At 42.2% G+C, this 24,608-nt stretch overlaps 7 protein-coding genes and 1 long non-coding RNA gene across 8 annotated transcripts; 5 read left to right on the forward strand and 3 right to left on the reverse strand.

Annotated features, from left to right (window-relative positions):
- Window positions 1-1,956: 1,956 nt before the first annotated feature.
- On the reverse strand, window positions 1,957-2,371 carry LOC119555145 (cuticle protein 16.5-like). Its single transcript, XM_037866372.1, has 2 exons — window positions 2,341-2,371; window positions 1,957-2,280 (listed from the first exon to the last, which is right to left on the reverse strand). The coding sequence occupies exons 1-2, from the start codon at window positions 2,350-2,352 to the stop codon at window positions 1,957-1,959; spliced, it is 336 nt and encodes a 111-aa protein (XP_037722300.1). The 5' UTR covers window positions 2,353-2,371.
- A 325-nt stretch (window positions 2,372-2,696) lies between these two features.
- LOC119555141 (cuticle protein 38-like) lies at window positions 2,697-3,121 on the forward strand. Its single transcript, XM_037866368.1, has 2 exons — window positions 2,697-2,708; window positions 2,762-3,121. Exons 1-2 carry the CDS (start codon window positions 2,697-2,699, stop codon window positions 3,119-3,121), a joined length of 372 nt encoding a protein of 123 aa, XP_037722296.1.
- A 2,208-nt stretch (window positions 3,122-5,329) lies between these two features.
- On the reverse strand, window positions 5,330-5,691 carry LOC119555149. Its single transcript, XM_037866377.1, has 2 exons — window positions 5,680-5,691; window positions 5,330-5,626 (listed from the first exon to the last, which is right to left on the reverse strand). Exons 1-2 carry the CDS (start codon window positions 5,689-5,691, stop codon window positions 5,330-5,332), a joined length of 309 nt encoding a protein of 102 aa, XP_037722305.1.
- A 291-nt stretch (window positions 5,692-5,982) lies between these two features.
- On the forward strand, window positions 5,983-6,470 carry LOC119555139 (cuticle protein 38-like). Its single transcript, XM_037866366.1, has 2 exons — window positions 5,983-6,047; window positions 6,108-6,470. The coding sequence occupies exons 1-2, from the start codon at window positions 6,036-6,038 to the stop codon at window positions 6,468-6,470; spliced, it is 375 nt and encodes a 124-aa protein (XP_037722294.1). The 5' UTR covers window positions 5,983-6,035.
- Window positions 6,471-8,916: 2,446 nt separating this feature from the next.
- Window positions 8,917-11,087, forward strand: LOC119555153. Its single transcript, XR_005219863.1, has 3 exons — window positions 8,917-9,058; window positions 9,140-9,214; window positions 10,175-11,087. It is a non-coding gene; the product is annotated as an uncharacterized LOC119555153 (long non-coding RNA).
- A 3,699-nt stretch (window positions 11,088-14,786) lies between these two features.
- Window positions 14,787-15,255, reverse strand: LOC119555150 (cuticle protein 21-like). The gene is made up of 2 exons (XM_037866378.1): window positions 15,209-15,255; window positions 14,787-15,153 (listed from the first exon to the last, which is right to left on the reverse strand). The coding sequence occupies exons 1-2, from the start codon at window positions 15,218-15,220 to the stop codon at window positions 14,812-14,814; spliced, it is 354 nt and encodes a 117-aa protein (XP_037722306.1). The 5' UTR covers window positions 15,221-15,255; the 3' UTR covers window positions 14,787-14,811.
- A 126-nt stretch (window positions 15,256-15,381) lies between these two features.
- On the forward strand, window positions 15,382-15,997 carry LOC119555140 (cuticle protein 16.5-like). Its single transcript, XM_037866367.1, has 2 exons — window positions 15,382-15,576; window positions 15,637-15,997. The coding sequence occupies exons 1-2, from the start codon at window positions 15,565-15,567 to the stop codon at window positions 15,991-15,993; spliced, it is 369 nt and encodes a 122-aa protein (XP_037722295.1). The 5' UTR covers window positions 15,382-15,564; the 3' UTR covers window positions 15,994-15,997.
- A 3,545-nt stretch (window positions 15,998-19,542) lies between these two features.
- Window positions 19,543-20,179, forward strand: LOC119555138 (cyclin-dependent kinase inhibitor 1C). The gene is made up of 2 exons (XM_037866365.1): window positions 19,543-19,613; window positions 19,683-20,179. Exons 1-2 carry the CDS (start codon window positions 19,602-19,604, stop codon window positions 20,133-20,135), a joined length of 465 nt encoding a protein of 154 aa, XP_037722293.1. The 5' UTR covers window positions 19,543-19,601; the 3' UTR covers window positions 20,136-20,179.
- The last annotated feature ends 4,429 nt before the right edge of the window (window positions 20,180-24,608 follow it).

Raw genomic sequence — 24,608 nt, forward strand, 5'->3', positions numbered from 1 at the left:
TTCTTTAACGGCTCAACAATTATTTCTGTAATGTCGTCTAAAGAAGAGAATTCCGTGATGATTTCATCGTGTACACGATGACAAGATTCTACGGCTCTTCAATTACCATAACATCCGTTGCCTGCGTGGAAAGAAGATATTTGAGCTCTAACAGGCCAAACAGGACGTCCCGATTTTTCTCATGGTCTTTTGCTAATAGCATATCAAACTCTTCAATATCGCTGTGATCTTCACGACGATTTCTCCACCGTGACCGCGACGATACTGGGTATCATTGATAGACTTCCTGCCTACTTCCCAGTTGGAAAGTGCCGTCGCAGCATAAGGCCATAAGGCTCGGACATAAGGCACTCCAGTTCTTTTTGAGGTAGAAATTTTGATTTCTTCTTCCGACGGCGACACCAATCCCTCTTTAGGTCCCTTAAGTGCTTCCAAGTATCCCCAGAAGTTGGCAGATCAGCATCATACACATCCACATCGTTTATATGAATGGGCTTTTTGGGTCGTAAGACGATGTCTAGTGCTGCCTCCATATCGACAGCAGACACCGAGCTGCGTACCATCGGTGTGTTACCTTATATTTGGTGGGTAATCGGCTGGTCTCGCCTATCCTTGATGAATTCTGTGATGGCATTGGATTCTCTCCGATGATCACGTGCTTGGGTTCAGAACTCCCTTGGATGGCAAAATCGAAAACGACTTCCTGAAGACAAAATTTGTCGGGCGATGGTTCTAAAATCGGGGTATTAAAATGATTTTAAAACAATAAATTATTTACCTAACATACTACAGATGGCTTACCAGGACAAGGAGGTATCTGTTTGTCAGGGTTGATTTGTTTCTGGATCTTCTATTGGCATTAAGGCGCTAAATGGAAGAAAGCCCGTACATTATAAATCGGGAAAAATTAAGCTGTTCAACTTTCAATTAAATAATATGTATAGTGCCTACCTGTCCAAAAACATATTTGACTCAGATCTCATGCGCTTGTCCTTGTCCTTCGTGGACTTAATGTCTTTATGGCTTGATGAGGTTTTTTTCATTGCTGTTTCTTAATATAATTTTGTCCTTACTGTCAACCGAAATAACCTTCTTCAGCATATCATCGTTGATTAAGTTTTTTATAAACTCCTCTTCCACATCTGGTCCTGAGTCATGAGTAAGTCCTTCCCAATGCGGCGGAGAATCTACTTTAATTTTGAACAGACGTGACTTCGTGCGAGAAAGAATAATGTACTGAATTTGCAAGCGTCAAATTTTTCGACAACTCTATTAGTGTGGCTGTTTTAGCAATTGTCATTTAATAATCCCCATCGGAAAGGGTTTTTAATTGAAAACAGGTTTGGGGTATTCCCTAAGCTGTTGGAAAACTTGGTCAGCTGGTTATTAGGTGCTCCATGCAAACTCTATTTTCAAACATTCTAAAAATTCAATTGACCAGAGTTATTACCTTATTTCAATCAAAGTCATTTTTAAACTATTTTGCAAAAAAGTATATCTCAAACCTAGAGATTCTTCTCCCGGTAACTAAGCAAATGGCAGCCATAAACACACTACTCAGCACTGGGTTGAAAATTCAAAATCGCCACAATAATAAAATAAATTGGTAATTCCCTGGGTGAAGAAAATATCTCTTGGTATATTGAAAGATATACAATTTTTTTAAAAGATTTTTACACCCCTTTAAAAAGCTTTAAACAATTGGTCATTTTTTGAAATTTCAAAGCGGAATAACCATTTAATTCAACTGCCACTAATTATGTGCTATCAACTGCTACTTATTATTGACCATGTAACCTTTCTTCCTCCATTTTGTTTAATGATGCTTAAACTAGTGACGGCATATTAAGTAAAACTAACTGTTCTTTACTAATCCATCTAAAAAGCCAATATCTTTGTGGCAACACTTGATTTTATTAAATTTATATGTAATCTACTAATTTTTCACAGTTTAATTTAAATTAACAGTGGTGCGTGAGCAGCGGCGTAGCTAAGGGGGGCGGAGTAAGCCAAGGGGGAGGAATAGGCCAAAGGAGGAGCCAGAGGAGCAGCTGCGTATTTGGCGACCACTGGAGCAGCCACGGGAGCAATCACTGGAGCAGCGGCGATTCCATTGTAGTTCCTGGCGATCACCTGGCTGCTGGTGGCGGTCACGACTGGAGCAGGGGCAGCGTAGGCCAGGGGAGCAGAGTAGGCCAGGGGAGCAGTGTAGGCCAGAGGAGCACCCAGGAGTCCGGGCTTGGCAGCAACGCAGGCAACGATGGCCAGGATGACAACAGCCTGTGGATAAACCAATTGAGTTAATATAAGCCTCCGAAGATGCTTCTTTGAAGAACTTACGTATTTGAACATGGTGGCTTTATTTCTTTGGTTTACTTCTTCGGAAGGCTAGAAACTGTTTGATGTCCAACTGCTCTTGGTGGAGCATATTTATACCCAAAACCGTACTCCGCTTTGACTCATGTGCGCATTCAGTTCATTTAAATGCTGCGACAGTCTCCCGTTACCGTTTGCACTTTACCATACTTTATGTGATTTCCCTCCGCCGAATGTGGAATATCTGTTGGTGGCCAATGGATTCGATGGCCTGAGGTCACAGACGCAGTCTTTGGTGTATAAATAGCGACATAAAGTGTTGAACGACATCACACAAGTTCAAGTTTTCGAATCGAAAGCACCAAAAACCAACCATCACAATGTTCAAATCCGTGAGTTTGAGGATTTCATATTGAGTCTAGTTTTCTAACTGTTTTATCCTTAGGCTGTTGTCATCCTTGCCATCGTCGCCTGCGTTGCTGCCAAGCCGGGACTCCTGGGTGCTCCTCTGGCCTACACTGCTCCCCTGGCCTACACTGCTCCCCTGGCCTACACTGCTCCCCTGGCCTACGCTGCCCCTGCTCCAGTCGTGACCGCCACCAGCAGCCAGGTGATCGCCAGGAACTACAATGGAATCGCCGCCGCTCCAGTGATTGCTCCCGTGGCTGCTCCAGTGGTCGCCAAGTACGCAGCTGCTCCTCTGGCTGCTCCTTTGGCCTATTCCTCCCCTTTGGCTTACTCTTCCCCCTTGGCTTACACCGCCCCCCTTAGCTACGCTGCTGCTCCCGCACCACTCCTCATCTGAACAAATAAAATGTGATATAATATTATAATTGAAGAAATTACATAACTGATCAACTGGAATGGGAGTTTCTTAAAAGTGTTATTCTGAATGCGTGTAGTAATTGAGTAAAATGACAGAATTATTTATATTTTTTATATCAACGGCGAAACATCCTAAGGTGAAACCGGAATGCACCGATCCAAAGGTATTATTATGTTACTTTAAGGTAAGCTTAAGGTAAAAGTAGAAAAGAAAATTTGGGAAATTAAAGCTAAGAACGATTTTATGCTTACCATTTTAAAACAGTTCGTAGAAAAAAAATTCCCAATCATGATACGTTTTTAAATCAAGACTTTTTGTACTTTATTTTAGCACGGTGTTTTTCTCTGAGTGTACATTTTATCGAAATGGTGGTACATAGGCTTTTTTGTGTGGGATGCAATTTTCTTTAATTTGGATGGTGCCCAGTTGTGCCTGTTGTCAAGGGGGCTGCTTCGCGAAGCCTCAGTGCTGTCGCTCTTGCCAGCAGGTCCAGGATCATGGTTTAGGATCGCATTTAGGGAATCAAGCACAGTTGTGCGAAGCGCTCAACTGATGCATAGTTGTGCACTTCCTGGGATCCTGCTTTTTTTGTTTTTTAGAGCTGATATCAAAGCATCGAAAGCCAACTCGAAGCTGAGATAGCTTGTCCAAGTCCGGGGTTCTAGCCCAGTAAAAACTTCACCCCCTTCCCGCTTTTCCGGAAAAACTTACTTTAAGTACTTTTTCGCCAGACGAAAAAGGTCATGTTGCATACAGCAGATTAATTCTCTTGCTAGTTAAGATCCCCTCTGTTTTGGGAGGGGATCTCCCTTGCTAACACGTCGGCATAATTTCAGACGTCAGCTACGCGTCCTGTAATACCGTGCTAAACGCACAAAATTCCAATAGAGAACATAGTCTTTGTACGGACTCGCATTCTGAACCAAAACTTGAAATTACACACAGTTTACTGGTGGCATCGATGGTAGATAGTCCCTTCCGAAAGTCGTACTACATTTCTTAGAGGCCGTTGGTTTCTGCATATTGACGTGCTCGGTCATCTCCACCCTAACTACCTTCCAACCATTCTCTCGATCCGTTGGTCGTTTTGGCCTTTTTGCTGGCTGGTTCCGTCACTTCTATCGACATCTGTCGCTTATTGCCGTCGTTGCAATCCTAGCAATGTGGAAGTCTTTTATGACCTTCTTGAAATCCTCCATTGATGACTGGTTCCCTCTGATGGTGTTGCTGGCCAGTCGTTACAGGATGCGGTAAGTTTTTTTGAGCTCCACAGGTTCCGCTTGGCTTGGTGGTATCAACTTATACTTCTTAGCCCTTGTGCTTACCACAAGATCGGCCTTAGGAAGCCACCCAAGTTGGTTTGCTTGGTTGGCTGGCCCTTTGCTGGCGGGCACAAAATGCTTGCAAATTTCTGCTTTTTAAATTATTATTTTCAATGGCACAAAAATTAAAACAATAATGTTAAGACTACTTCTTCTTTGTGAGTATTTAATATTAGGTTAGATACATTTTTACCAGATAAAGACGACATCTACGGCAAGCCAAGCCTTAACATCCATGGCTAGACCGATTCTATGAAAGCCAAGAAATAATTTATTTAAATGCCATGTAGTTTTACTATCATTATGCACTGGAGATATTTTTACGAAATATTTAATATTGATTCAAAGGTACCTCCACAGTTATGTCTAACTATTTTGAATGCGATCCTATCTAACCTTTGTACAATAAATTTTACCTTCGCCTCAAATACAAAAAACCAACAATTTCATTTTAAGAACCCGATTTACGGAAGTGCTCCTTTGAAATTGCTGCAACTTGGCAGTTTGCCTATAAAGTCAACATCAAGATGATTGGAACTTCTTATTACTGGAAAATCAAGGGTCACTCTTTGACCTTGACATAATTGCCGTGCCCTGTACAAAAAGCTGAACCAAATAGTAGACCCCGAATACAAATCAATTTCGCACAATTTAATGTAACAAACATTGGACGGCAGCTGCTGCCGCTGAGCTGACAATAATTTTTATTGCCATTACGTGACGGGCATCTGAAAACTTTTAAATGTCCCATCAGCAGGCAGTGGGTATCGGAGGTCTTGGTATACCAGCGGTAAATCCAATTAGCAGAAGCCGAGAAAGGAGGAGAAATTGGAGTTCGGTTTGAATTTTTTATTTATTTTAAGGCTTAGACAAGGACCGGAGCAGCTGGCAGGGCACTGTAGGTCAAAGGCGAGGAGTAAGCTAGGGGAGAGGAGTACGCCAGAGGAGCAGCTGCATACTTGGCGACCACTGGAGCAGCCACGGGAGCAATCACTGGAGCGGCGGCGATTCCATTGTAGTTCCTGGCGATCACCTGGCTGCTGGTGGCGGTCACGACTGGAGCAGGGGCAGCGTAGGCCAGGGTAGCAGAGTAGGCCAGAGGAGCACCCAGGAGTCCGGGCTTGGCAGCAACGCAGGCAACGACGGCCAAGATGACAACAGCCTAAGGATAAAACAGTTAGAAAACTAGACTCAATATGAAATCCTCAAACTCACGGATTTGAACATTGTGATGGTCGATTTTTTGTGCTTTCGATTCGAAAAATTGAACTTGTGTGATGTCGTTCAACACTTTATGTCGCTATTTATACACCAAAGACTGCGTCTGTGACCTCAGGCCATCGAATCCATTGGCCACCAACAGATATTCCACATTCGGCAGTGGGAAATCACATAAAGTATGGTAAAGTGCAAACGGTAACGGGAGACTGTCGCAGCATTTAAATGAACTGAATGCGCATATGAGTCAGAGCGGAGTAAGGTTTTGGGTATAAATATGCTCCAACAAGAGCAGTTGGACATCAAACAGTTTCTAGCCTTCCGAAGAAGCAAATCAAAGAAATAAAGCCACCATGTTCAAATACGTAAGTTCTTCAAAGAAGCATCTTCGGAGGGTTATATTAACTCAATTGGTTTATCTACAGGCTGTTGTCATCCTTGCCATCGTCGCCTGCGTTGCTGCCAAGCCCGGACTCCTGGGTGCTCCTCTGGCCTACACTGCTCCCCTGGCCTACTCTGCTCCCCTGGCCTACTCTGCTCCCGCTGCAGTGGTCGCGGCTCCTGCTCCAGTCGTGACCGCCACCAGTAGCCAGGTGATCGCCAGGAACTACAATGGAATCGCCGCTGCTCCAGTGATTGCTCCCGTGGCTGCTCCAGTGGTCGCCAAGTACGCAGCTGCTCCTCTGGCTGCTCCTTTGGCCTATTCCTCCCCTTTGGCTTACTCCTCCCCCTTGGCTTACTCCGCCCCCCTTAGCTACGCCGCTGCTCACGCACCTCTGTATATCTAAATCAAACTGTGATCACCTAGGAGAATTCATATAAATTTAATATAAACGAACATTGCCACAAAGAGTTTAGCTTTTTATATGGGTTGGTAAAGAAGAAATGACTTGTTTTAATATCCCGCCCTTAACTTAAACATAGTTTTAGTAAGTTTAGTTTGTTACGCGAATGTTCTACGCCCACTATAACGCCCACAAACTGTCCATACAAACGCTGATATCTCGAAAAAGATGGATCTCAGACTTACATTACTTAGCTTCATACGCAGCGCAAGAGATTGCGAGATGGTAAAGTACCACCTACCCGCGAATTCAATATATTGTTAGACAGATTTAAGCGTTATGGGCGTTAAAATGGGCGTGGCAAACTTTTAATTTCAATTCAATTCAATTGACAGGTATCGAGATCACAGCGTTCACAGGGACATGGCTAGATCGATTCGGCTGGTGATATTGATCAAGGTTATGTATTGTATATGTACTTCATGGGATCGAAAACGCTTTCTTCTACCTGTTCCACACTATACCCAAGTAACAATATCCTTTTCACTCTACGAGTAATGGGTATAAAAATGCTTACTTATGACACTAAAATGTTACACAGTTGTCATAACTTCTTCATGAAGTACGGTTATAACTCTGGTTTTCACCAATTTAACAGGTTCGATGTTGTTGAATTGCTAAAATGTTTAAAAATTGAGTTTGTTGAAGCACATCATCACCAGCTGGCCAAGATTTCAAAAAGTTAAGGGAATATCCTAAACGTTATCATACCCGTTACTCGTAGAGTAAAAGGATATATTAAACTTGGGGAAAAGTATGTATTAGGTAAAAGGAAGTGTCTCGACTCCGTAAAGAATATGTATTCTTGATCAGCATTACCAGCCGGGTCGATTTAGCCATTTTCATCTGTCCGAGTGAACGCTGTGATCGCGGAAACTAGAGCTAGAGGGTTGATTAGATTCTTTATTTTCATACGCGGTGCAAGATTGGTACGCGAAAAACTGTTGCTCCTACAGTTTGGGTGTTAGAAAAAATGTTACCGCCAACAAATCGCCCACAAAATTAAAAAAATCGTCAATTTAAACGCCGATATCTTCGAAACTTTTCAGATAGAGAACTGGGAGATCAGATTTAGATCCCTTAGCTTTGTTTGCAAACATGCCACGCCCACTCTGATGCCCACAAGCCGCCCTAAAATGTGGCCATCACAATTTTTATGGTTTTATGGTTTTTATACCCGTTACTCGTAGAGTAAAAGGGTATACTAGATTCGTCGGAAAGTATGTAACAGGCAAAAGGAAGCGTTTCCGACCCCATAAAGTATATATATTCTTGATCAGGATCACTAGCCGAGTCGATCTAGCCATGTCCGTCTGTCCGTCTGTCCGTCTGTCCGTCTGTCCGTCTGTCCGTCTGTCTGTCCGTCCGGATGAACGCTGAGATCTCGGAAACTATGAGAGCTAGGCTATTGAGATTTGGCGTGCAGATTCCTGAGCTTCTTACGCAGCGCAAGTTTGTTTCAGTAGAGTGCCACGCCCACTCTAACGCCCACAAACCGCCCAAAACTGTGGCTCCTACAGTTTTGATGCTAGAATAAAAATTTTAACTGAAATGTATTGTTCTCATCAATACCTATCGATTGACTTAAAAAAAAGTTTGCCACGCCCACTTTTACGCCCACAAACCGCCCACAAACTTCAAAAAATCGTAAATATGAACGTGGATATCTCGGAAACTATCAAGGATAGAGAATTGGGATCTCAGATTTAGATTCCGTAGCCTTGTGCGCAGCGCAAGTTTGTTATGAAAATATGCCACGCCCACTCTAACGCCCACAAACCGCTCAAGCCTGTGGCGCCCACAATTTTTATGCTAGATACAAAATTTTAACTGAACTGTATTGGTCTCGTCAATACCTATCGATTGACCCAAAAAAAAAATTTGCCACGCCCACTGTAACGCCCATAACGCTTAAATCTATCTACCGCCGATATCAATCTCGCTTTGCTGCTTGCATATCTCCATTTCCCTTTGGTCCCTTTAGCTGAGTAACGGGTATCTAATAGTCGAGGTACTCGACTATAGCGTTCTTCCTTGTTTTAGCTGAAATGTATTTGTCAAGTCAGTACTTATCGTCAATACCTACCCAAAACAATATATTGAAATCGAGGATGGGTGGCGCTCCACAATATCGCTTTGCTGCTTGCATTTCCTAAAGTAGAGGCACTAGACCATAACGTACTTCCTTGCTTTATAAGGAACTTTTTCAGCTTGGGATTATTAATCAACAATTGCTAAGGCAGCCACACTGATAGAGTTGTTGCTGTCGAAAAATTTGACGTCTGACAATTCAGTACAATATTTTTTCTTGCACGATGTCACGTCCGCAGAAAATTAAAGTGGATAATCCTTAGAATTTGGAAGGACATACCATTGACTGCAAGAGGTGTTTATAAAAGTCTTTTTCAGCGATGATATGCTGAAGAAGATTTCTTCATATGACAGTGGAACAAAAGTAGATTAGTAGATTAGGAAGCCAACGAAGGGCAAGGACAAGCAGATGAATTCTGGTCAAACAAGTCTTTGGACAGGTAGGCACTGTACTGATTATTTCTTTGAAAGCTGAGCTAGAATGTTTTCCGTAATTATAACATGGATTTTCTTCCATTTAGCGCCTTTATGCCGATAGAACCAGAAATAAACATACCCTTACAAACAGACACCTCCTCTGAACTTCTTATGTCCTGGTAAGCCATCTGTAGTAAAGTAAGTAACTTAGTTAAAAACAAGGAAGAACGCTATAGTCGAGTACCTCGACTATTAGATACCCGTTACTCAGCTAAAGGGACCAAAGGGAAATGGAGATATGCAAGCAGCAAAGCGAGATTGAAATGCGCCACCTATCGGCGGTAGATAGATTTAAGCGTTATGGGCGTTACAGTGGGCGTGGCAAATTTTTTTTTTGGGTCAATCGATAGGTATTGACGAGACCAATACAGTTCAGTTAAAATTTTGTATCTAGCATAAAAATTGTGGGCGCCACAGGCTTGAGCGGTTTGTGGGCGTTAGAGTGGGCGTGGCATATTTTCATAACAAACTTGCGCTGCGCACAAGGCTACGGAATCTAAATCTGAGATCCCAATTCTCTATCCTTGATAGTTTCCGAGATATCCACGTTCATATTTACGATTTTTTGAAGTTTGTGGGCGGTTTGTGGGCGTAAAAGTGGGCGTGGCAAACTTTTTTTTAAGTCAATCGATAGGTATTGATGAGAACAATACATTTCAGTTAAAATTTTTATTCTAGCATCAAAACTGTAGGAGCCACAGTTTTGTGCGGTTTGTGGGCGTTAGAGTGGGCGTGGCACTCTACTGAAACAAACTTGCGCTGCGTAAGAAGCTCAGGAATCTGCACGCCAAATCTCAATAGCCTAGCTCTCATAGTTTCCGAGATCTCAGCGTTCATCCGGACGGACAGACAGACGGACAGACGGACAGACGGACAGACGGACAGACGGACATGGCTAGATCGACTCGGCTAGTGATCCTGATCAAGAATATATATACTTTATGGGGTCGGAAACGCTTCCTTTTGCCTGTTACATACTTTCCGACGAATCTAGTATACCCTTTTACTCTACGAGTAACGGGTATAAAAACATTTTAGCACACCGATTTTAAAACTTTAGAACTTTTAACCCACGCAAGTGATCGTCGTCAAGAATCCAATGCCACCACCAAATTCATCTAGGATAGTCAAGACCCACCGATTACCCAATAATTACAAGGCGAAACAGGAGCCGGTGGAACGCAGGTCGGTGGCAAAACCTGCTGCCATCGATAATGGCACTAAAGTCGTTAATTACCGCAACTTCCGACACCATCCTTATCAAATGCCATTTCTAGTCAATGAGAAGAGTAACAAGCTAACGTTCACGAAACAAAGAGCCAATGATCTTAAACGAAAGGTAGCCAAGAAGCAGATAAGGCCCTGATGTCCAGGAAGGTGCTTCTGAATGTGTCCCCCTTGGAATGGGTGGCAGATTAGCTCCACACTTCACCTAGAGGATGTCATTGACTAAAGCATGTCAAAATACCCTTTAATAATTAGCCGAAAGAAGGAACAGTTTCTTCAACACTTCATCCCCCTCAGCCGTGGTCATGGCAAGCACTTGGATCATTCCCGACTTATAGAGTCTAGCTGACACTCCGGGCATATTCTTATTCACATAGTAGACGAAGTTAATTTCACGAAAGAGTGGTTCTGAGGAAAGGTCGCAGACCTCACTAAATTTCTGCAAATTTACGGTCCAAGGATAGCTGGCACCGGAAAAGAGTCGTAAGTGTAAGAGTGTAAGAGCCTTGAAATTAACCTTTTCCATAGTCTTCTCCACGATATCGCTTTGGGTTTCAGCCAACATTGCGCTATTCCTTCCGCTGATAATCATCACAATGCCATTGGCTCATATCCAGCCTATCTGCGTGGCCTCATATCGCATTTCTATCACATCCGACTTAGATGTTGGACATATATGAAGGGTGTGATTAAAGTGCGACTGGAAAAGGGAAATGCCCGGACAGCTGGACTTTTTGAGTCGGGAGTGATGCAAGTGTTTTCCATGACCACGGCTGAGGCGGAAGAAGTGTTGAAGAAACTGTTCTTGCTTTCGGCTAGTTTTTAAAGGCTCCAAAAAAGGACCCAAATAAACAAAAAAAAGTTCACGCAATCATTTATAGAATCCATTTTCATAATTCCGTGTAAGGCGCTTGGGGATATAAAAATGTTACTGTGGACGGCAGTTCACAGGAGTCTACAATATATAGCCTCAAATTGATAAAGCACAAATCGCCGCTGCTCCAGTGGTCACCAAGTACGCAGCTGCTCCTTTGGCCTATTTTTATACCCGTTACTGGTAGAGTAAAAGGGTATACTAGATTCGTCGGAAAGTATGTAACAGGCAGAAGGAAACATTTCCGACCCCATAAAGTGTATATATTCATGATCAGGATCACTAGCCGAGTCGATCTAGCCATGTCCGTCTGTCCGTATGAACGCTGAGATCTATATAAACTATAAGAGCTACAACACTGGGATTAGGCGTGCAGATTCCTGAGATTCCTGCGCAGCGCAAGTTTGTTTCAGCAGAGTGCCACGCCCACTCTAACGCCCACAAACCGCCCAAGCCTGTGGCGCCAACAATTTTCATGCTAGATAAAAATTTTAACTGAAATGTATTGGTCTCGTCAATACCTATCGATTGTTCCAAAAAAAAAACTTTGCCATGCCCACTCTAACACCCACAACGCTTAAATCTGTCTACCGCCGGCAGGTGGCGCATCTCAATCTGACTTTGCTGCTTGCATATCTCCATTTTCCTTTGGTCCCTTTAGCTGAGTAACGGGTATCTGATAGTCGAGGTACTCGACTATAGCGTTCTCCCTTGTTTAAATATCTAATCCGGAGAAAAATCTTTTTATTTTTAAAACATTTTTGGCTTTCAAATTAACAAGCTTTTCAAAATGACATCCTATAAATTTTGCTTCTTCTTGCCGATGAGGGTCGCTGAACAGCTAAAGAGGCGCTCTACTGGTGCATAAGAAGGCAAGGTGAAGTAACAAGATTTCCCAGCAACTGAAATATATAATTAATGACGAGTGCTAGGCTATCGTTCACTGAACCAGTAGCCATTGTTTTCGAAAGCGAGATAGCCAAGGAGCAGATGAAGCCCCGATGTCAACGAAGGTGCATCAGCATGTTTCCCCGGAAGAATGGGTGGCAGAATAGCTTTACAGTTCGCCACGAGGACTATGACGAAATCGCTGACCAAAGCATGTGGAAATACAGGGATCCGGAAGCCAAACGACTTCTCTCCATGTGGAATCAGCAATAAAATTTCAAGGCCGCGGAGCGTTTGGGGCGAACGTTGGTGTTTCCGCCCTTACCTGATCTTCGGGAGAACCTGATCCAGATGAACTGGTAAGGGCGAAACCATTAACGTTCTCCCAAAATGCTCCGCCGACTTGAAGCTGGCTCCACTTGTAGCGGAGTCTTTTGGCTTGCGGGTTCCTGTACTCCGACATATTTTGGTCAATGATATCCTCGAAGTCCTCGAGGAAAGCTGTGAATCCATTCTGTCATCCATTCTCAGGGGGAGACATTCTGGTGCACCTTCCTGGACTTAGGGCTTTACCTGCTCCTCGGCTAACTCGCTTTCCAAAATAATGGCTTCTGTTTCCGAGAACGCTAGCTTAGCACTCTCGTCATTGATTATGAATTGCTGTTCCTGGGAAATCGGGTCACTACACTGCTGTAGCCAATCCTGAATTGCTGCCTCATCTTGGGGCTTCGGCAGGACTGATCCAATATCTTTATCATCAAGAAAAACGGGACGCTCTGGTCTAAGCTCATTCAGTTGCACTTCCTTAACGGCTTAACAATTATGTCTGGGATGTCGTCTTTAGAAGAGGTTTCCGTGATCACTTCATCTTAGACACGTTTTCTGAACTGCGGCTCCACAGCAGCAATTTGTCGAGGTAATTCTTCAATTACCATAACATCCGTTGCCTGCGTCGGAAGAAGAATTTTGGACTGTAACAGGTCAAAAAGGACGTCTCGATTTTTCTCATGGTCTTTCGCTAAGCTTAATATCCCTGTGATCACCAGGGCTCACTCTTCCTCACAATAGATTAAAGACGATTTCTCCACCGTGAATGCGACGATACTGGTTATTATTGATAGACTTCCTGCAATTTTTTCTTGAGGAACTCATTTCGAGGAAGACCCCTTGGACATAAGGTACTCCAGTTATTTTTGAGGTAACAATTTTGATTTCTTCTGACCTTTGATACAACATGCTTCCGACGGCGGCACCAAGCCCTCCTTTAGATTTTTGAAGTGCTTTCAAATATCGAGATCCCCTGGACGTCAACATTCAAAACGGCACTATAGAATGGGGCTACTAAAATGGTTTAAAAACTAAGTTATTTACCTTATTTATAACAGATTGCTTACCAGGACAAAATAAGTTTAGAGGAGTTGTCCGTTTGTAAGGGTTTCTCTATTTCTGCTTCTTCTATCGGCATAAATGCGCTAAATGGAAGAAAAGCCATATTTTTATAATTCCGGAAAACAATCTAGCTGATCATCTTTTAAAAGAAATAATTTGTTAGGTGCCTACCTGCCCAAAGACTTCTTTGACTCTTTATGGCTTGTACAGGGTTTTTCATTGCTGCTTCTTAATTTACTTTTGTCCTCACTGTCACCTGAAGTAACCTTTTTCAGCATATCATTGCTGAACAAGTGTTTTATAAACTCCTCGTCAACATCTGATTCTGAGTCAGATGAATTCGTGCAGTCAGGCGTATTTCCTTAACAATTCGACGGAGTTTCCTATTATTTTTGACAGACGTGACATCGTGCGAGAAAAAATATTATACCGATTTGTCAGCCGTCAAGTTTTCAACAACTCTATTAGTGTGGCTGAGTTAGCAATTGTCGTTTGACCCCTATCGAAAAGAGTTGTTAACTAAAAATATGTTTAGGATATTCCCTAAACTGTTGGAAAACTTGGTCATCTGGTTATCAGGGGCTCCATACAAACTGAATTTTCAAACATTTTAGCAATTCAACAACATTGAGACTGTTGAATTACTAAATTCTAGAGTTATTACCTTATTTTTAAAATGTCATGGCAACTCAGTAACGTACTACTAGGGTATATTGCATTTGGGGAAAAGTACATACTTGATCCATATCACTGACATCACTGAGCTGTTTCGTGTCCTTGTGAACACTGTGTTCTCAGCGCAAGTTTGTTATCAAAAGTGCCACGCTAGCTCTAACGCCGACAAAACGTTCAAACAATATTGCTAGAATAAAGTTTTAAGCAGAAATGTATTGACTAGGCGTTAGAGTCAATTCCTATCGATGGTCTAAAAAAAAATATCCATTCCCACTCTAACACCCATTTTGCTAAAATCTGTCTGTTGCCCACATTTTGTAACTATTTTGTAAAAGTATAATAAATGATAAATAATAAAAATAAATAAAATAAATTAATCATTTCCGGTGAGAAGCAAAACTCTTGCAACCCCTGAAAATATCAAATTATTTCATGGTAGTTTTTCACGCATTTAAAAGTCTTTAACCCCTTAATTCAACTGCCACTTATTATTGACCATGTAACCTTTTTTCCTCGATTTAGTTTAATGATGCCTAAACTAGGGACGGCATATTAAATAAAACCAATTGTTCTTTACTAATCCATCTAAAAAGCGAAGATCTTTTTGGCGACATTCGCTTAAATTAAATTTATATGAATTCTCCTAAGTGATCACAGTTTGATTTAGATAAACAGAGGTGCGTGGGCAGCGGCGTAGCTAAGGGGGGTGGAGTAAGCTAATGGGGAGGAGTAAGCCAAGGGGGAGGAATAGGCCAAAGGAGCAGCCAGAGGAGCAGCTGCGTACTTGGCGACCACTGGAGCAGCCACGGGAGCAATCACTGGAGCGGCGGCGATTCCATTGTAGTTCCTGGCGATCACCTGGCTGCTGGTGGCGGTCACGACTGGAGCAGGGGCAGCGTAGGCCAGGGGAGCAGAGTAGGCCAGGGGAGCAGTGTAGGCCAGAGGAGCACCCAGGAGTCCGGGCTTGGCAGCAACGCAGGCGACGATGGCAAGGATGACAACAGCCTAAGGTTAAAAAACAGTTAGAAAACTAGACTCAATATGAAATCCTCAAACTCACGGATTTGAACATTGTGATGGTCGATTTTTGGTGCTTTCGGTTCGAAAACTTGAACTTGTTTGATGTCGTTCAACACTTGATGTCGCTATTTATACACCAAAGACAGCGTCTGTGACCTCAGACCATCGAATCCATTGGCCACCCACAGATATTCCACATTCAGCAGTGGGAAATCACATAAAGTATGGTAAAGTGAAAACGGTAACGGGAGACTGTCGCAGCATTTAAATGAACTGAATGCGCACATGAGTCAAAGCGGAGTACGGTTTTGGGTATAAATATGCTCCACCAAGAGCAGTTGGACATCAAACAGTTTCTAGCCTTCCAAAGAAGCAAATCAAAGAAATATAGCCACCATGTTCAAATACGTAAGTTCTTCAAAGAAGCATCTTCGGAGGATTATATTAACTCAATTGGTTTATCCACAGGCCGTTGTCATCCTGGCCATCGTTGCCTGCGTTGCTGCCAAGCCGGGACTCCTGGGTGCTCCTCTGGCCTACACTGCTCCCCTGGCCTACTCTGCTCCCCTGGCCTACTCTGCTCCCCTGGCCTACTCTGCTCCCGCTGCAGTGGTCGCTGCTCCTGCTCCAGTCGTGACCGCCACCAGCAGCCAGGTGATCGCCAGGAACTACAATGGAATCGCCGCTGCTCCAGTGATTGCTCCCGTGGCTGCTCCAGTGGTCGCCAAGTACGCAGCTGCTCCTCTGGCTTATTCCTCCCCTTTGGCCTACACTTCTTCGCTGGCCTATAGTGCGTTTCCGGCTGCCGCTCCAGTTCTGCTGTAAGAACGTTGACTGATCGATAATTATATACAAATTAAACGAAATCGAATGAACTACAAGGGTTTTATTGGGCAACGGAGATACTGTGATGCTACCGGGCAATTTTAATTGAATTAGCTACTGTCAGCCGTTCGTGGCCATAAACAACTGTTGTGACTGCCCACTCGCACTCCAATGTTTCCGGATGCACATCACGTAACCAGTGGAAAAGTTATCGGCCACCGGCCGGCGTCGCTGGATGCGTGATATTTAAGAATGGCCAAAATGGTGTGTTTTGATGTTGTTGTGGACAAAAATTTTGTAAATATGTCAAGGTCGCTAAGCAGTCGAGGTCGGGGTAATGAACTTTTGAGTGGTAAGTGAATAATGTAACGATATTTAAATTATACTGGTTTATGTGTAGATAAGAATATGATTTTTAAACAGAGACTTGGAGCTTAAATTATGCTTTTAGCTTTGCGTAAACATAAAGAAAGTACACTTAAAAATGTGTTCTTATTGGCCCTTACTTTTTTTCACTGTACAGTGTACACACAGATATTTTTTATGATCATATTTCATTTATTTATATTGTTAGTATGCGGATATCACTGTGCACGGCAGTACACGTAGTGGCGAAGCGCACCAGAGAGTGTGCGAAGACAACTACTATATATAGCCGCAGAATTAAAAATCTGCTATGATGGTCTGATCGTAGCCAACGCATACCAAGACTTTGAAAATTTAAATTCCTTTGGGAGAAAAAGCGGTTAATTTGTAAAAGTGAAAAATTAAAAAATTGGAGCTGCTGGAGTCGGTGGTGATAAGTGCTCCTGCTTTTAACCTAGTTGTATTCTTACTGAGAATACGCGTCGAATAAGATTCATTCGTTGAAATCCGATGTGCCAATCAAAAGTTAATTCAAAAACAAGTATTTTTTCTTCTTCCCAAAATGAAAATGGTTTGTCCCTTTGTTAGTTGGTTTGGTAAGTGGTATCACGCCCACTCTAACGTCCACAAACGACTATAGCGCTAAAGACTGTCTATATTTGAAGATTATGTGAAAGTGACTACGTCGTTATCTCTTGTTTTGATTTATAATATTCCCTTGATTTTAAAAATGTGCTTTGGCACCGCTCTTTCGTTTCGATTTATTTTTATGGCAGATTAAAAAAAACGTGACTTCCCGCTAAATAATTAGCATTCAAAGTGCGCACCTCACCGGTTAACTGTAATAAGCGTGCAACTGTAGTACAGTACTTATATACATACACGTAAGGTTTTTCTTGCACCTTAAATTAGGTTGAAAGTAAAGCCACATCAAGGTTCTACAATAATATTATTCAAGAGCGAATAACGCCAGCTTATAGCACCCAAGACAAATGTTTTTCATTGAAGAAGGACAATGTAGTACAGACACTCGAAGATAACTTGTCGGTACAAGAGTAATATTTTTCAAACCCTGATATCCCACATACCACCCCCTTGGAACGAAAGCGAAGTATACGAGTTTAGATACGTTTTTATTAACATACATGAATGCCCATACGCCTGTACCAAAAACACTGTTCCTGAAGTGTTATTTTGTAATTACTGTTTAAAAAAGAACTGTTTTAAGACAACAAGCACTTTCAAACGACTGTCAGATCTTCAACTAATCTTCTTATTCGTTTGATGTTTAAACCCGTTACTTGTAGAGTAAATATGTAGCAGGCAGAAGGAAGCTTATCCGACCCTATAAAGAATCAAGCAAAAACACCTCTTAACGAGGAAAGGGGTCGTGACGATCGCACCTATAACATACAAATTAATCAAATTTACTCAATTCACATCCTTTTCGTCACTGCGATCATCATTATCTTTTACCTCTTTAAGAGGTTTTTTTGTTTGATATCAGATGTTTTTAACGAGACACTTAATGTCCTAGTGCTAGTTTTCATATTAGTATATAAGAAAACAAAAGAGCTAAAAACAAGGAAGAACGCTATAGTCGAGTACCTCGACTATCAGATACCCGTTACTCAGCTAAAGGGACCAAAGGGAAAGGGAGATATGCAAGCAGCAAAGCGTCATTGAAATGCGCCACCTACCGGCGGTAGACAGATTTAAGCGTTATGGGCGTTAGAGTGGGCGTGGCAAATTTTTTTTGGGTCAATCGATAGGTATTGATGAGAACAATACATTTCAGTTAAAATCTTTATGGGCGGTTTGTGGGCGTTAGAGTGGGCGTGGCACTCTGCTGAAACAAACTTGCGCTGCGTAAGAAGCTCTTATAGTTTCCGAGATCTCAGCGTTCATCCGGACGGACGGACAGACGGACAGACGGACATGGCTAGATCGACTCGGCTAGTGATCCTGATCAAGAATGTATATACTTTATGGGGTCGGAAACGCTTCCTTCTGCCTGTTACATACTTCCCGACGAATCTAGTACACCCTTTTACTCTACGAGTAACGGGTATAATAATTGATAAGAGTTGGTCACGAAATAAAGCATCATAAAATACACATTTAAACAAAAATCGCGACCGATCACAATGCGATAAAGTACATATAATGAAAATCGTTTATTAAATATAATATAACCTTGTGGCGCCTAAGACTCAAACTTACAGTGTCGCCCATTGGTGCTCACAGGGCCCTATATTGATCTCAGGGCGCATATAAAACCACTAACTATCCTTATCCTAAACTGTCCCTACCGCAATCTCCCCAATATTGTAAAGAAATATTGTTTCTGTGTAAAGATACAAGCCGGTAAATAGGAACCTCTTGCTAAAAAGTGAACGGCTAGTACTTTCTCGGCAATTGTTTACTTTCACTTTCACTGAGCCAACGTTATTTAGTTCCCTAAACAAATGACAAAGGTCAGTCAACCAACCACAGCCCACAGCCGCATTCCAACCTTGACCCGGATGCCCAAAACAATAAATGTTGTAATGTCGCAGTCCAGCAGAGGAGTTCCCAAAACCATTCGAGTGTGTTCATGTGTGCTTTCTACTGCTGACCAAAGTCGGGACGTGTTCAAAATGCTTAATTGGCCGGGAAGCCTGGACTAGTCTATATATATTTTGTGGCTGACAACAGGTTTTCAATGAAAATGCCTGGGGCCAAAAACAATGGCTTGGGTTCATATGTGAGAAATGTTGACTTGAATTATTGTTATCACTATTTTTGCCTAATTTTTGACCCGGAAAACTCATAAATTTTTACCAATGGCTTGCGGTCAGAGGTTTTGCCCAGTACCTACACTTATAGAACCATTTTTGTGTCACTTTCCATTAACCCACTTGTTGTTTCGCATTGTCCACATCAAGCAAATACGGAAAATTCCCCATGAAATCGAATTGCATTTAAAACGAATTTCTGTACAATTAGCCAGCGGTTGCAATTGGCTGCCCTTCGGGTTTTATGCCGTCCCTGGAAGACCTAAAACCTAAAAACTGCCAACTAATATTTTTCAGACACTTATAATGGGCCAACGGTCGCGTTGCTTTCGGAATATTAAGTAGCCGCCTAGTGGGCCGTTCGGCGGTATAAATACGCCACGCACTGCCTTCGTTTGTCATCAGTTAGCTTTCTGCCTTAAAGACAAACCAAGCTCAGCCCTAAATCAAAAACCACAGTCCATCATGTTCAAATACGTTAGTTTCGGATTGCCTGGCAGCATAAGCAATATTTTTAATTAATTTAATTTATTTCGCTTCTTGCAGGCCGTTGTCATCTGCGCCCTGATTGCCTGTGTGGCTGGCAAGCCGGGACTGCTCCACGCTCCGCTGGCGGCCCTTCCCGCTCCCGTGATCGCTGCTCCTGCTCCAGTGGTCACTGCCGCCAGTAGCCAGGTGGTGGCCAGGACCTTCAATGGCATCGCCGCTGCCCCGGTGATCGCCCAAGTTCCGGTGGCCCCCGCTCCAGTTCTGAGGACTCTGGCTGCTCCCTTGGCCGCTCCAGCCCCCGTTGCCTTCGCTGCCCCGCTTCCCGCTCCAGTTGCCGCTCCCCTGGCCGCTCCAATCCTCAACAGAGTGGCTCCTTTCGCCGCCCCCATTGCCGCTCCCTTCGCTGCCCCCTACGCCCATCCCTATGCGGCGCCTGTTTTGGCCAAATACGCGGCTCCACTGGCTTATGCCCCAGCACCTTTCAACTACGCCGCACCCGCTTTGTGGTAAAGGAAAAAATCACATACCACAGGGATTAAGCAACCGTTTGTGTGTTCAATGACTGATAGTCCTTAATAAAATTCGTTAAAATTGGTAAAAAAAAAAGCATACATTGTTGGTTCTCGCTGGTTTGACTGGGCTGTTTTTTCAGGTATTTTGTAGAGGGTATTTGGTTAAAGTCCTCTGACAAAAAAATTTATGGCGCAGAAAAAGATCTGGTCATTAAATTTTTTCGCTAAATGAATGCTCAGTACTTTCGTTAAAAAAACATGTTTGAGCACGGCTTTATGGAGTTTGAATTTGATTGAAAATATGAAACAACACACTTTTTTGTGCTTAAACAAGAAGAGTGCTTTTAAAGATATGGTTTAATTACATTTACCTTTGCGAAAAGAGCTGTAATATTTTTTAAAAAATTATTTTATCCTGAAGAGTATTTAATAATAGCCTAGCAGATATCCCGAGCTCAGATTCTCCGTCATTCTTCCGTCCACTTTAAGCTCTATTCTCTGCATCCGATACCCTTCAATTCCCTTCAAAAGTTTTAGGAAAACATGTAGAGTCGTAGAGTCAATCGTTTGAGTCGCGTCGTCGCTTTTATTCAGGTCATTTGTGTTTCATTGTCCCACATTGGCTTCGTCTACGGTTCTAAGGACGAATTATGGCTGGATGTAGTGTGTGTATGTGGTATGTGGTTTTTCCGGGGATAAATGGGGCTGGGTGGGTGGTTGAGTGGGTTGATCGGTGGCCCAGGTCGTGGAGAAGGCCATTCTCCGGTCGAATCGTTTTTCATTTCCTTTTCGTCGATATTTGCCATTCATTTGGCAGTTGACAAACAATGCAAGAAGCGAAGCGCAATGAATGACCAATAAATGTTCAAATTATTTTCATGTTTCCTCTCTCCCCTTAAAGCCGTGAACCACTTCGGATATGGTTAACTTAAAGCTAAAGTTTCGCCGCAAACAGCGCAGCGTGGGAAAAAAGGAAATTAAGAAAGTAACGCCGAGTAGAAAGCGAAAACTTAAACAGCAAAAGAGATAAGAGGCAAACATACACGCAATTCCTACACTACTAAAGCCTCCTTTCACTACCCCTCCCCTCGAAGTTTGCTAGGATTTTCCCTGGGCTGGGGAAATTTTCCATGTCGACGCTGGTTGATTTTCAACAGCAGCGCAAACGCAGCAAAGTTTATCCTCAATTAAACTTTTTGTTGTTGCGTAAAATTGCGCTTGAAGTTGGCCCCGGCATCTGTCCCTGTGTTTGTGCGCTATGTGTGCGAGTGAGGGTGCGGGCTCACATGTACACAGAAAGAAATTATTTGGAGTACTAGTCAAATAAAATACTATTCGGAATTTATTTCAATAGAAACTTAAACCATGTTTTATACACGGAATTTAAAAGGATTAGTGCTCTTTCCATTTTTATTGAAAATGGCTTTGAGTTTTTCATTCCTATCAAAATACAATTTAGAGAATATTAAATATCAACTTTATTAAAAATCTTTACAACAAAAATAAGTAAAAATGAGAAAATATGTTGGGTTCAATCCCATAGATAAATTCGTATCGCCGAAAAATAAGTAAAGTCAACAGGAGAATTCTGCAAATTCGTATAAACCGGTCACGCAAATCACATACTTCAACAGAAAAATTACACTTCCATATTATCTTGAATTTCTTTCAGTGCATATGTATGTGCGATAGGCCGTACGTCAAGCTCAGGGCCCCTGCACTTCCCATTTATCCGAATCTTCCTCCTCCCACCTTATCCCACTTCCACTACCATCCACCATCTTCATTTGTTGGCTTAACTTTTAACTCCACTTGCCTTAATTTTTTGGGCCAAGTTTATTGTTGTTGTTCATCTGCTCGGCACAATTTTTCGGTAATTTCCGCCCTTGTCTACAGGAAGAGAGTGGGGAAGGGGCCAAACTTCCCCATTTAGCAGCCCCTTTCCTTTGTGGTAGGTGGGCTCCCTAACCATCTGAGCCTTAGAATTTCATTAGCTCGCTTCGTATGCGTTTTAATTTGTTGCATCATTGCCTTGTCGAGTTTTTCTTTTAATTGATTCAATATCAAGTTCGGCGCCTTGCTTCCTTTCAGACCCTGCTTTATTATCATCTTCTTGCGCTGCGGTCCAAAAGTTTTTAATGCATATTTTTAAGTAATTACCAAGACTTTTTCATTAGGGTCTGCAAAGTGATTAGCGAGTTTGGTGGTTTGGTGCATTGTCTTCATTACGGCATACATAAGGAACAACATTCTTCTTTTTAATCCCAGATTTTTAAAATAGCACCCTGTCAAAAAGTATTTAAAATAGCTTCCACTAATAAGCACATGTGCTTTCTTAACTTATATATATAAATAAAATATGCTACATTGCCTGCAATTACTAATATTTTAACGATAACCTTTCAAAACTTGAAAGCTTTTATAGTACAATACCAGTTGATGTCTTAAAGAAAGTATAACTCTTAAAATATATGAACATAAAATTATTTTTTACGACAATCCCAGATATTTAAAATAGCACCCTGTCAAAAAGTATTTAAAATAGCTTCCACTAACCTTATAACTTTTCAAAACTTGAAAGTTTTTATAGTACAATACCAGTTGATGTTTTAAAGAAAGTATAACTCTTAAAATACATGAACATAAAATTTTTTTTACGATAATATCCGGTGACTATGATTGCATAACTCTTACAATCAATAGTGTCGTAAAAAAAAACTATTTTATTCGAAATCTGTTTAACATTTCAATATTATTCGCTGCTCATTTCAATATTTACTTTAGATCCGAAGACTCCACATGCACATGCCAACGGTGCAGTAAATTCTTTAAGGACTCGAATATCGAATCCGCACAGGAAGTGTGTGTATGTGCATTTGGAAGTACATCGCAGAAATCCAAGCAGACAAAGCGAGCTAGACGTTTGGTCGGACCCGTTTCCGGTTGTGGTTGCTTGGGCGCTGGATCCTGATTCCAGGATACCGGCATTCGAAAGCGAAGAGGGCTCGGAACGGGGCCTTGGCCAAATAACGGCACTCAGTCACTCAATGCGGTTGCTTAGCCTTTCAGCTACAGACCGCAAAAATCCAGCAGCCTTTTCTGGCTTTTGATATGACGACATCGGATCGAGAGCGAAGCGCATCGCATGGCGTATACGTAATGCACTGGAAAAAAATAAAGGCAAGCGAAAAACAAATTGATACATGGTTAAGTATAAGGAATGTTGTGAAATGGAATGTTTAAAGCAATTAAAGAAGGGGTTCATTTAAATCTTTTTGTTATCGAGAACTGCTATTAAATGACGCATCTTCGCTTTTCTTGGTGGGAAATAGCCCGTAAGCTGTTTGCCATCCCGATTATAGCGTTATTTCTCCTTTTAATTGATTAACCATGGGGTAATGCCAAAGAGTTTTGCAATAAGGTATACAACAAATTATTTATTATAAATGATTTTATGATTTATAGGAATCGAACTAATCGAGGTTACTAAGACCCTGTACCTTTAAAAATAACTCCTCCTTTCTAAATGGGATCCTTTCGCCCAGTGTGCGTATACGTGATTTGTTTGCCAGAGCAATTTACATGCCCCGGCGATGGATGAGATGCGAGATGTGCGACAGAGATGGCGGTGCGGATGCCAATGGAGATGGTGATTCGGATGGAGATGTCGAACGCCGGATTCTTTTGCGTGTGATTGTGGGCAATGTGGGCGGTGTCTGTGGGCGGGGCGTGTGGGTGTGGCTGCTGGCACTTTGACATTTGGCACCATCGCGAATTTTCAATTTCCGTGCGCCAGGTGGCGCCCGGCGCAACTTTAATCGCCCAAATGCAAATCCAAAACGACGCGTGGTTAAGCGTCTAAGTAATGAGCAGCTGTCGGATCCCAATTTGCATCCACGCCAAAGCCAAAACCAAATGCAATTGACAATGGAACGAATCGACAAAAGCTTAATCAGAACTAATAGAAAAAAGACGGGGTGGCTGGCGAAACAAAAAAAGCTTTGCCATGTCTGTTTCTGGATGCCGGCAACGCTTCACTTCCTGTCAATTGCCATGAGCTGGGGGATTTAGCTGAGCTAAGCCTTTTCCATTGAATGCGGATTATTGCATTGATTTTTTGCCAATATTACGCATACGCGGGGCGGGCACCAGGTGAGCTAGCGAACACGTAATAGAAGGTAATGAAAATTCCCTTAGATAACACCGCATTCGTAAAACATGGGCCAAGCTTAAAGCCGCTTAGAGAATCCGTTACTGAATGTTTATTTAAACTGTTAAATAAAGATGTGTTAGTATTAGGGAAAATAATATTTTAAAGGCTCGCTTTATTTTCATTGAACAAATATTTAATATCGTTATATGAGTAATGCAATTTGTATTCAAGTGTAATAAAGTGGTTGAGCATTTTTTGAGAAATAGGCATAAAACAACCATTGAACTACCTTGTCTTTAAAGTTGAAGGATTTTTTAA

The sequence above is a fragment of the Drosophila subpulchrella genome, chromosome 3L (assembly GCF_014743375.2).
Source record: "Drosophila subpulchrella strain 33 F10 #4 breed RU33 chromosome 3L, RU_Dsub_v1.1 Primary Assembly, whole genome shotgun sequence".
In the NCBI taxonomy this organism is placed as follows: Eukaryota; Metazoa; Arthropoda; class Insecta; order Diptera; family Drosophilidae; genus Drosophila; species Drosophila subpulchrella.